General features: G+C 36.1%; 1 protein-coding gene across 3 annotated transcripts in view; it reads right to left on the reverse strand.

Annotated features, from left to right (window-relative positions):
• Nucleotides 1–7142: 7142 nt before the first annotated feature.
• The window catches only part of Olf413 (DBH like monooxygenase olf413), a 253229-nt gene continuing 247144 nt past the window's right edge, over nucleotides 7143–13227 (reverse strand). For all 3 annotated transcript variants that reach the window (XM_070306135.1, XM_070306134.1, XM_070306133.1), the window contains 3 exons: nucleotides 11698–12150; nucleotides 10657–10850; nucleotides 7143–9830 (listed from right to left, as the gene is read on the reverse strand). In XM_070306135.1, coding sequence (XP_070162236.1) covers nucleotides 9356–9830; nucleotides 10657–10850; nucleotides 11698–12150 — 1122 coding nt within the window. In that variant the 3' untranslated portion in view covers nucleotides 7143–9355. The remainder of the gene's footprint in view (nucleotides 9831–10656; nucleotides 10851–11697; nucleotides 12151–13227) is intronic.

Below are 13227 nucleotides of genomic sequence, written 5' to 3' on the forward strand. Positions count from 1 at the left end.
CCCGGGTCGCCCGCAAGTAATATACGCGCGTATAATTAGTTGCGTCGCACACTCGATAGCGGGCACCCGACGGGGTGATTTGTTGGACATGGTTATTTTATCGCTCCTGAACATTCGTGCGACGTGTTTCCGTCGAACGAAGCTACATAGAATTCACGGATGCTTGCTGCATATAACTCGATATCGTCAGAGTATCAATATCTTGCCTTCGGTGTCTGCGCTGCATAACGTTCGATATTTTATTTCTCCCATACTTAACTCATAATTGCATGCATTTTGTCGTTGAATTTTACGAACAGAGAGTATTATGGCATTATATTTAAAATATTCGAGGGAAGATATTAAGTTTTAAAAGTCTGAAAATCTTGGAGAGGAATTTTTTTTCTAAATAAGACAAAAAAGCAGCTCTATTATATTGGATTAAAAATAGATTCTTGGCGAAATATCAAGAGTATGTTAAAAGATAATTTAATTATTATTGTGGATAATTGGTAGCACGAATAATTAATATTCTCTCTTAAAAAATAGATATATTTATACAAAAAATGTACTTTTATAATATATATTTAAAAAATTTATATTTTCTGAAGAATCAAGCTGAAAATATTGGAGCGAAGGAAAAGCATCGATATTTCAATGGTATCGTTAAAATAGTTAGCTCGCAAGCGTTACGTCCAAAATATACGACTGGTCGATGGCTTGAAGACGGCGGAAATTGATGATGATAGAAGAGCGAGAACTTTGCCGTCCGGAAATTAGTGACTCGAAGTAGAACGAGAAGCAGGTGCGCTTGATAAAAATATTAAGGTAAATCCAATTGTTATTGCCCATTCACGTGGTTATCGACCATTTAAGTTTGTGAATTTGTTTAATTTTTGAATGATACATTGATGTGTATATATATATATATACCTTGCATTTTATTAGTTTATATAATTAAGGAAATATTTTGTGTAACGACAAGATAAATTAGTTGGCGTTTGGTGCTTATTTCTTAAAGTTAAATTACTTATATTGCATCTTTTTTAATTTTTGAAACCCTCTCAACGGGTACACCTTGACGTTGGTGAAAAGGCTCAGTACCTGGAAGGTTTATCCTGAAGGGGAAGCCAAAATACAGCATTGCCACGAATCGTAGATGGTTCATATGTGGCACGCGCATATTTTCGATCGTAAAATTCGGAAGTGTATATAATTACATAATTATGTATAATATTATAATTATTATAATTATATATTATGTAATTATATATAATATATAATTACACAGATATGCTTGTTTCTATATATATTATGAACTTTATAAAATAGTTTTTAGATACGTATCGATGTAAGTGATTCAGCATTCGCCAACGAAAGATCAAAAAACTTATAGACTAAAATATAGCCTAAATATATTTATTTATTTAAAAGAAATTTTGTTTCCTCTTCGATCTCTGTGGCTAAAAATCCAGCCAGAATGTAGCCGGCATGTAGCCAGGAACAATAAAACATTAGTTCACTCTATTAGTAAGAAGAATAAACATATAAGAGATACAAAATTAGATAAAATACGTAGAGCTATTAAGTATTATATAAAATTTTAAGGCATAAAATTGAATTTTCTTTTGGACAATATAAAAAATTAATAATCAATTATAAAAAATTGAAATTAAAATCAATATTACACACAGTTTAAATAATTATAAATAAAATTTACTTACCTTTCAATTTCATGTTTACAGCCATTTTTTTCTTTATTACATTGATTATATTATTTTTAAAATAATTATAAAATAAGTCATTCATACAGAATTTGAGACACGTATTTTCTAAACATCGATCAATTACGAAAAGGAGATGAAGAGTTAGGGAAATGATCAATCAATTAATAAAAAACACATATGTTAAAAAAACATTTACATATTTATATATATAAAATATAATACAATTTGTTACAGTGTAGGTGATAGTGTAGCGTTTAGATGTAAATATCGAGTGTAAATCGGGTAGGTATAAATCTAAGAGCATTATATGAAAGGATAGGGCGCTCGGTGTGTATGTGTGTGTGTGTATGTGTGTGTGTGCGCGCGTGCGTTATAAAGATATAAGACGCTGTTTTTTTTTTCAACCACATCCCTATCCGAAATAGTTATCGAGTGTGTAGTAAAGTGCCTATGAGGTTCTCCGGACGTTGTTTAAATCTAAAACTATATACAGGACACACTCTATATGTACACGCACACGCTATTCGCTCGATTTCCTTAAATGCACTCTCGCGTTTATGCATTTTATCGCTCCGATCGCTGCGCACATTTCATCCTTGTTTTAACAAAGAGCGCAAAATTCGAGCCCAGCGACCGCTAATCCTCTACGTACAGTACATACATACATTTTCGATTTGCCGACCTTCACCGCCGTTTTCCCCGAGCTCGCAACGACGTCGACCGACTTCTCGCGCACTTCAAAACAGAAATCATATCTATTCGAATTCGGTTCGGTATATATTCTCGATGGAATAAACATTTTTGTTGGAAATGGTGCAAGGTGGAAGGGCTTCGATACACCGAGACGCCCCAGAATTCGATTTTCCAATTTCGCGATAAGAATGTTGCCTTGAAAAAGAGACGGTATTCTATCGACTCTACAGGTATTTAATACATATTTTAATAACTGCCTCGAAGAGAGCAACAATGGTTTATAGTCTCCTTCAAACGTTATATTAAATTATTTCAAATTAAACAAAATCTGATTTAGACCTTTAACTAATCATCAAAGAAATATTAATATAATAACAATACGAACAGAAATATATTACAAATAATTACAAATTATTAATTTTTTTAAAAGCAATAAATAAAATTGATTATGTCTATTATCTCAGAAAAAATAAAATTCGCGCTAGACAAGAAAATAAAAACAAGTATAAATAATATCCATCATACTATGGTAAGAGAAGAAAAGATGTCGAAAAAATTCTTTTCTTAATCGCTTCGGACATTATCGAAGACACGGTGAAGGCCAGCAATCGTTACAAAAAAAAGAAGATCGCCTAACATATCTACGATATCGGATCATCGAGTATAAATAGCGTAATAACACGTTGCTCTATCGTTACCTAATAATTATCTGAGTTTATTAAAGGACATTTAACTCGTGACGCTTTGCTTGATTGTTCTGTTCATATCACCGGCGGTTCCTTAGCACCCACCCACGTCGTCGACAATCCGCGACGGAGGATCACGCCGGGATCCTCGACAGTCGACGTCGGCGCATCATCGACGACGTATATCGACTCCTCGAAGCGAGGACGATAATATTGCGTCGTCCTCGCTCACATCATACAACGATTATTACGAGCTCGTTCGACGAAGCTAAAAATCGTTCGATATATTCAGCGGATTTCTAGATCATGCGTGTTCACGCAGTGGAGAAAAAGATATAGAGTCGAGGAGAAAAAGAAACTATAGTGTGGAATTTCGGTCGAATCGATTAGCCGGAATTTTTCGACTGCGGCTACATGTGTTTTATGTGGGAATATGATATTATTGCGATCTCTTCGAAAAAATTATATCCATGTGCCGAATAATAATGCAATGCTATCGGATCCCATCGGTAATCGATACTCACAATATATACATATTCATATATGTATGAATAGTTTATACATTAATCAATATCTAATATCTTATTTCGGAAAAGGAAAGCTCGGATAATTGGAAAAACTTTGCATTTTTTAAATAAATGTGAATGTATAAATGCTCTAAAAACATGATCTATTTATTATTTAATTAACTATCAAGTGTTTCATTTCAAACTATCAAATTTCTCGGAAATAAGCAACTCCGCAGCGGAAACTCGCACGTTCGCGAATATAACGGATTATCGGAGAGGGAAAAAAAAAAACGTTGCGGTGCCCGTCTCTTTGCGTAATAATTGTCCAGCGTGGCGTTGTGAGTTATCGAAAATAATTGACCGAACAACTACGTACCGTCGAGTACCGTTGGGAAGCGACGTCATACGCGGATTTATTGTCCGGCAACGCCGATCGCATTCCATCGCCAGGATATAATTCCCCGTTTTCGCTGTTGAATCGAGTCCAATCGGAACACAATATTTGTAAAGCAATATATACTGGCAGTTCTCAGTGATTTCGATTCGACAAGTACAGCGTCGTTACGAACGAATGATCTCCGCGCTGCTCGTTGACCCTTAAGTAGTCGATGGCACTCGGAAATTCACGTTTCTCTCTCATAACTCCGCGAATAATTTTTTACAGGACGAAGATGTAAAAAAAACTGAATTTTTTTCAAATTTTGAATGTATTCATAAATTATATTTTAAATAAAAGGAGAGATTATAAAATTATACGTAATTTCTTACGACGGGTTTCGTGATAATAATTTTTTAACTCTCTCTCTGACTTTTTTGTTAATAAAGTTTATTTTTTTATATATTTATGTAATAAATTTTTTTACTATACTATACTATACTGCAACTAAATAAATATTGTCAGACACACTCGGGAGACTTATCGCGACTGCTTAAGGGTTAAGATGCAACCATTAGATTACCCTAAAATCTTCACTACACATACAGATTTCTCTATGACACATTTACGAATTACCAGTTAATATTAAATTGTAAAATGTACTACACGTGCCCGCGAAATACCAATTAATCGCGTCTACGCTTTTGAGATTTCGCTATACTAGAATGGAGAGCAGGAAGGGAAGAAATCCTTCCCGATCTTTAACACCGAAAAATGTTTTGCCGAAAATGCGAATTCGATGAAAAAATACAAAAGTGATTTTGGCTAACAAAGCTCCTCGTTTCTTTTTCTCTCTGTTAATGTCGGCGCAAAATTGAAGTCGATAACAGCGCGAGTTTAGGGACACTTCCGTTTCGTTTGATTTCGAAATGAGATAGAGTAAGGAACAAATCCGAAAGTCGAGAGTCATTTAAATGGAAATTATCGAGAAAAAGCTTCCGAATCGAATGCAAATCGCCATGCAGATTGTATCGATCAATACGTTCATTTAGCCCTTGAGAACGTTTACAAATTTATTAAGCACGTCACATATTTATATTTATTTGCATTATGCAACTAATCGAAGTATGCAGCTAATAATAACAGAAATTATGATGATAATAGTATTAATATTAATCAATAAACTGAGAATATATATATATATATATATATAAACAGGACTTTGGTAAAATTAAATAATTTCTTTTACAAAATTCGTCGTAAATCTCATAAAGTGAAGAATCGCTGAATCATAGTATCGCAAAACTATAATTGATAACTTAACTTATATTGTATATTGAGCAACCGTAAATTATCAAGCGCATATCCATTACTTCTCGATATCGTTAATATATTAATAAAATCTATAGTTGAAGTCATAATACATTATAGAGAATCGAGTGTCCCTATGTGTCAGACTCGTTTAAAATCTCGAAAGTACGAGAGAGATAGATAGAAAGTATGTGTATGTATATGCGTTGTGTATGTGTACGCAATAGTGAAAGATGTGTCGAAAGATTCGCGCAATTAATCTTTTTATATATACATTAAATAAGGAATAAATAACTACTCGTGTACGATAACGAGCGTTGACAAGCGCGCGAATAATGTAAGCTAGTGCCAGACTATGCGCGTATGTATTCGCAATTCGTGATTCGTAATTTGCGATTCGTGAACGGTATAAAGAAATCCGATTGGTTCAATTTGACGAATCATCCATCCACACTATTCTGGCGCTAGCTTTACGCGTAATAAACTGTACAAAATGTTACAAAGAGTCGTCAAATATATATATAATATTTATATATATAGTGTATCTATGTATATATTTATGTATATGTATATATATATATAAACCTTGGTTATATATATATATATATATGTAAGTAACACCCTCGCGTGAAACGCTCAACGAAAGAGATTACGAATACGAGATTCTTGTAACAAGATTTAGATTCTCGCATGAAATTGCTATCGCGTGCAAATCAACCAATGCTTATATTTCTTTATTTTAAAATCTTTATTTTAAAACACGCATTTCCTATCGCTACGATCTAATTAACAAAATGTACAGACTTCGGTGGGAACCGTGCGAGCGCGAAGCAATAAACGCCGAAGCATATACGATTTATCGTCTTTACTTGCCAGAATTATCAGAACATTATTTCCCACAAATGATGTTTTCTTAAAATCTCTATGGAATAGCGAGAAATAAAAAATTCGATTTCGCGAATACAATCTTCATCATAATTGAAAATACATTCCTAGCGTATAAAACAATGCATACTTCTCGCGAATTTCGTTCTCCCTTTTTTTTTTTTACAAGAAAAGAGTTAATGAGATTTTAAATTAAAATGTTGCCATGAATGTATTGATTTCGTTTTATTTACTCATTTTTCGTTGCTCGAGATTTGACTCCACATTTTTCTCTTCATAGGAAAGCTTCGATTTTTTTTGTCGTATTTCAACTGAATTTGCGATGTGTTAAATTAAATCGGGAAATAGTGCGCTGAAAACTTCAGCTTCACGTCGTACCCTGAAAAATAGAATCCGCGAAACGTTCTTTCGCGAGAATTGCGATGCCTCGACCGGTTCCCAATCATCAAATAAACAGCCAACAATTAAACTCTCGCGAGTACATCGAAAGAAGCTTTAAAATAATTACGCTCTGTCGACAGAACCGCGAAAATTTGCGAAGATATCTCTCGTTCGACCGGCAACGTTGACAAAAAGACAAATAACATTTTCAATGCTCACGTTGTTAAATCATTCCCTCTTCAGCCATCGAGATGAATATAAATGTAGTTTAATGCGACTTAAAAGGAGTTTTTCAGACACTCATATGGTTACATCAGGCAATAATCTCGAAATCGATAATGACGGAATGGCTCACGCTTAGGTGACGACAATGAATGGCAGTTTTATCAGGCAGTGTGATCACGGGACGTACTAATTAATTTAAGTATAAATGGATGAAATACTTCCCAGCAATGTACGCAATTGCATACACGGAAAAAAAATACTATTGCTTCAATTAAAGTCTACGTCACGGGCTGCCACAAACATACATAGTTCATTCAATAATGTTTTTATTGGACTAAATATCTGGATAGTTGTTTTAATAATCCAGATATTTAGTCCAATAAAAACATTATTGAATGAATTATGTATGTTTGTGGCAGCCCGTGACGTAGACTTTAATTGAAGCAACTGCATTTTTTTCCATGTACGTATGGAACGAGATTGTCCGATTATTATCAGTTCTCTCTCTCTCTCTCTCACACATGATATTAAAAAATATATAAATTAATATTTAATACAATATTATACAAAACGCAAAATATAAAATTGATTAATGGTAATTGCTTTTAACAATGTATGATTATAATCAATTATATTTCTTTATTCTTTGCAAATGTATGATGAATATAAAAAAATAATAATTTTGCATAAAGCATGATTCATATAAGAGTTTTCTATACAATAAAAATTTGATTAACTTTTTTGAAAAGTTTTTTTGAACTTTTGATTGTTGATACGTATCAACGTATATTGAATGCTTACGTATATTGAATGTTTTATTCAATTATTATGTATTCTGACATAAAGAATGAAAAAACTCCCGCGTTATTATCCGTTATTATCCGCGTATTATATTTCTTTCCGTTGAGGTGCAACTTACACTTTCGAATCCAACGTATGACATAGCCGATGCGCTTGTATCCGAGAGATATCCTGTTACGATCGTCCTGCGCGAGCACGCGGGATATTACAGATTCTCTGCGATAGCATGCAATTTCGAATACGGTAGACGAAAATGTCGCGAGTGTAAATAATAATGAGAATTTCAGGTGAGAAAATTTCCACGGCAATTTATAGGTATTTCCCATCGATCGGTGGGATTTCCGCGTTTACTTAGGTATTTCGAAATACCGTATCGCAAAAAAATCTCTATTGTATAACAGCGGTGCGCGCGAGCGGAAATCGCGAAACGAGAACACGATAGATCCGATCTCCCGCGCTCGATTTCACCACGGGCGAAATTAACACGCTATGCATCCACATCCGTTTCCGTCCAGCGCAGCATCATTAACTCTCTCATTCCTGTCGAGCGCTTTTCGGCTGGGATGAATATTTGATTAACTTCATCCCAAAAGATCACTTCATATACCAAAATATTACAGATGGAAAAATTAAAGATCCGACTTAAAAAAAAAAAAACGTGCAAATGTCAAAAATAAAAATACAGAGAAAGAATCTTCTCTAAATATGCGCAGCAAAAATACATGTACATTCACATTTGATGCTTCTCATTAGATGTTCTCTTAAAAATATCTACAACTTTTATAGAATTATTTGCCTTGACATATAAAAAAAATATGACAATACAATCTCCTTTTAAGTCAAATCTTCAAATATCACAAATTTTTGTAGAGAATATTTAATTCGATTAAATAATATTCCGGAAAATGAAATATTTTTAATTATTATGTTAGATTTATTTCTACATTTCTTATTTTAAACATTTTCTCCTCGAGAAAATGATCATATTAATTATACTAACCAAGAAAGAAAGAGTTAACGTTTCTGGCTGATAAAATCGAATATCAATTGGACGAGATATCTTTGATGATGTCATATAAAATTATCTCATAATTTTACTTCAACACCTATGTATATGTCGAGATAATTTGGATCCGTTAATTTCCACTACATCCTCTATGATATATGTTTGTATATGAGTTTCATTTACACCGAATGGTGATTGCAATTGTCCTTTCCCACTCGCAGAAATTCGAAGTTCTCGATTGAAGGCTGGCGAAATCATGGCGTTACACGACCATACGTGTCAAGTTTCTATAAACTGCTTATTCTTGAGAAGTTACATGTAATTTCAATTTTGAAAAATTACGATCGATAACGCGCAAATGTAAATCGGCGTGGTACGTCAACAAAATTTTTAACAGTATAAACTTACACGCTCAAATTAAACATCTGTTATAAGTCTCAATCACCCTCGATTATTTCAACGTCATTCTAAACTATTCGACGCGCAGATTCCGCTAGCCGTGCCAGAGAAATCATACCACCGCGGCCCGAAAGAAAAAAAGAAAAAAAAAACCCATCGATCGAATCTCTTGAGCGCGCTCGGTCGGAGAACGATAATACCTATCTAAGCCTAAGTTACGACGCGTCGCTGAGATTGGCATGTATTATACTTACGCACTCCAGCTACTGCTGCTCGGTATCGCGAATCATCCGCCGCGAATTCGATCGCGATGAACGATCATCAGGACGATCCTGGATCCGAGTGAACTCGAACGACCGATCGACCAGCGGCGATGTTCACCTGAACGCGGCGCCCGCGACGATGGTAACGGCGGCCAGGATCACCGCTGCCGATACTGTACGTCCGCAGGAACTACCGGCCGTGAGTCCAGCATCGCTGCTGCGAGACACTTTGCTACGTACCAGCTGACCTCGTTCGACCGCGTTCGACTCGTCGCTGTCAGGATCGACTGGCGCGCCGATATCGTCGTCCTCGCTCAGCAGCATCGACAATTTGTTCCGCAGCGGCTTCTTCGCGCAGGGCACGCTCGCCTCCTCATAAGGCCTGAGGATGCGTGGATAGTGCACCTCGAGGTTGTCCGTGCCGGGCAAGGCGCCTTTGCTGCTGCCGCACAGCGGTTTAAACGTGCCCCCGCGGGTGGCTTCCTGGAAGGTCTGGAAGTTCGACTCCCAGTCGTAACTGATTAGTCGCTCCTCCAGCGTCATACCCGCCAATTTCTGCGGCTCCTGGATCATTACCGGGCTAGAACCCCTGCGCAGAAATCAAAGTCGTCCTGTCAAATCGCTGTTATCTCTTACGTTTTATATTTTTGTTTCCTTTTTGTATTTCGCGCAGTTTTAACTTCCTATATCTATTTAATTTCTTTTTATTGTTTTATATTTTATCACGTGGCTCTTCTGACATATAATCTCTTTATTCTTCTGTTCTTCCATCTTTTGTATTTTTAAATATAACCGAGGTATAAAAAACATATTTTAATTTAAAAAGTAATTATAAAAAAATTATTGATCTTTGATATTAAAAATAGGAAGATTAATTTTAGAAATTTTAGTTACAATTTATTTAGAATGTATCTAGCAAATGTCACGTGATGATGGACAGCACGTTTGATGCAACGTAACTATCACTCGTTGAGTTAATGACACTCGGTGCTTTCGTAATGTACGGTTGTCTTTAATAACCAATCAGAAAGCAAAACGTCGCGTAGTCATCGTTTGCATATAAACTGATAGCAACGTACAACGTATTAATGCATTTATTAAATATTCCTTTTTCGCGCAAATGGTTTATCAGCCGAAATTATAACAACATTTTTAAGAGATAACGAAGACATAAATGAAGTAATTCAAAATAATATAAGAAAAACAAAACAATATGAGATAAATTTTAAATAAACTTCAATTAATTAGTCTCGATTCAAATAATATTGAAAATATTAATGAAAATATATTTTTGGCAAAGTTGTGAGAATATATGCATCTTTTCGTCTTCTAAACTCTGAAGAAATATAATTGTCACGCCACACAAATTTTTATTAAATATAATGCTTATAAGTCAATGAAAATGTCAAACTTACTGTACTAATTTCTGGATTCCTAAGCTATGCAGTACTGTCGGTAACGAGGGTAAAGAATAGCAGAGAGATAACTCAATGCGAGGATAATAGAGAGCGGACACCAGACAAGTCTCTTCTCTCGTTGCCAAGCCGCCGAGTGTGATGGCCCCCCGCGATTCGGACGAGTACGTGCATTCGGCGACCAAGTGATCACCCTGTAAAAAAAAACATCGCCTAACCGTGAACAAGCGCTAAACGACAAGAGAATCTTAAAAGTTTAAAAATTCTTAATACCGAGAAAAAAATTTTACATTACATAAAAATATTAATAATCCGGATAAATTGCAATTGTTATTTGAGATTAACATAATAAAATTGTATATATACATATTTTTTATTATTATAAATTAAATTTTGTTATTTTTTAATTAAATTTTGCTACAATACATTTCTATTCTACGTCAACATGTAATCGCGTTTTAAACCCTGCCGTTCGAGTCCGTTCAAACAATTAAATTCAGGTTCATGCCCTGCGTCTGTAGCATGTCGGCACTTTACGTGATCAAAGCTTATACTTATTGCACGTTAATAAACTTTGTAACAAGCTCATAAACTTTCTGATACGTGCTACGGGTTATAATGCAGCGAAAAGTACGTTCGCGGCAACATGAGCGAAAGGCGTGCAATGTGGCGGAAAAACAGAACAGAAAAATAAGAATATATTAAAAGACTGCTGTGTGAAGGACGTAAGTTATTCGCGAAACGCTTAAGGATATAATCTCGAATTACTTCCGAAAGAAAAATTTCGATCGATAGAATCCGAGATTCTTCGCGATCCTTTCCCGTTAATCGGAGATATTTTATGATTGCATTAGCCCCACGTCATCGTAGATAAAACGAAATTTAACAGTTTGCCAATAAATTGGATTTTGACACAAGGATTAAAATAAACTTAAGCTTAAACTGTATAATATCACGGGAAAATATATATAGCTTTTTTTCTATCAACGCACGTGTATTAATGTATATGGTATGCCCGCTTGAGTTGAGACTTGTACTTACCGGATACACCTTGACCGGTCTCTGGAGTCTCCGATACTCCTGATAATTGGGATCGTAGTTGGTATCGGCGGCAATCGGCGGTAGTTCCTCGCCGCTGCGGATCTGCCGCAGGCGGACCTTCCTGCCGAGTTGGTGGGTGTGCATGATCACGGCGAACATGTTGATGCCGTTATTTGGTATCGTCTGGCCTGTGCATTCGGCGATACAGTGGCCCTCGGAGACCACTTCGGGTTGGCCTGGCGGTATTATGTGCCGCCAGTTCGGGTCGATGCCGATGCTGAGGATGCCGGCGTCGTGGCCGCGCAGCCGATCGGTATAAAGGAGACGCAGGCCACTGCTGTCGCTGATGAAGGCGTCCAGCTGCGGGTTCGTGTAGTGGGTCTCCAGCATGTAGTAGCGCGGTCCCGTGTACGGATTGAGCGCATATCCGGCCTCCGGCGGATAATTAAAGCCCTGGCACGGCGAAAGGGGAGAGAAGAGAAACGATGGATTATATATATGCAGAAGCCATGGCAGTAAATAAAAACAGGATCGCGGCAACGCGAGTACCGGTCGCCGTCCGGTTCTCTGGATCGGGGGTCCGCGCGCGTTCTCTCGCTCCGATCTGGTCCGGTCTGATCCCGCCGCCCCTTGCTTCGACGACGTGTACTCTTCACCGGACCCCATAATCGGTATACGCCTCGATCCATCAGCCGACCGGACTCTCGATGCAGAAATTGTCGCTCGTGAAATTCGTTTCCTTATCGGCGATGCGCGCGTACCGAAAATTATGCTCAGCTAATTTTAATTTTCCGATACTGATGATGAACGAGATAACAATTCGCCCGCTTCGAGGAATTGAGCGGTAATCGCCGCTTTAATAAACGCTTCTAGATTTATAAATACGGCCTATTAATAATGAGAGTACCCTCTCCTCATCGTGAAAATTTTATTTCCCGACGTTTTATTTTCAACATTTAATTTCTAACAATTTAAAAAAATTAAATATTCAATATAATATTCATTAAGTTAGTATTAAAAGAGAACGCGAAACGAAAATAAAAATAAATGCACTCGATATAGCATTCATCGCATATCTCGACAAATATTCAACTATTATTAGTTAACTATTATTTGTTAATATTACTCATCGTCATATTAGGTCACTGAATTGCTCGTTATACGTGAGATCCCGACGCGTCTCACGATCGGTTGCAAGTTCGCATGGTATTCGTATTACCGATAACCGCGAAGAAACAAGTTTGCGGTATTCCTGCTCTCACATTAGTATGCATTACACCGGACTTGGAATTATCGCGAAACTCCGAACGTGTCTTGTACGCTCGTGCATAATGTTTGATAACGTATCAGAGTCGACATACCATATAAGAATTTACGTGTTAAAGAGTACTAGATATTTCCGATAATACAAAAATCGCTAACGAAAAAATAAACGCAGCATCAAATTTGAGAAAAATCGTTGATGTATATCATAATACATATTTTTAAAAAATAAGGTTTTAATTCAATTATCATATTAATTATTATATC

The sequence above is a fragment of the Polyergus mexicanus genome, unplaced genomic scaffold, assembly GCF_030449975.1.
Source record: "Polyergus mexicanus isolate NDT 795.1 unplaced genomic scaffold, iyPolMexi1.0 SCAF_13, whole genome shotgun sequence".
Classification (NCBI taxonomy): domain Eukaryota; kingdom Metazoa; phylum Arthropoda; class Insecta; order Hymenoptera; family Formicidae; genus Polyergus; species Polyergus mexicanus.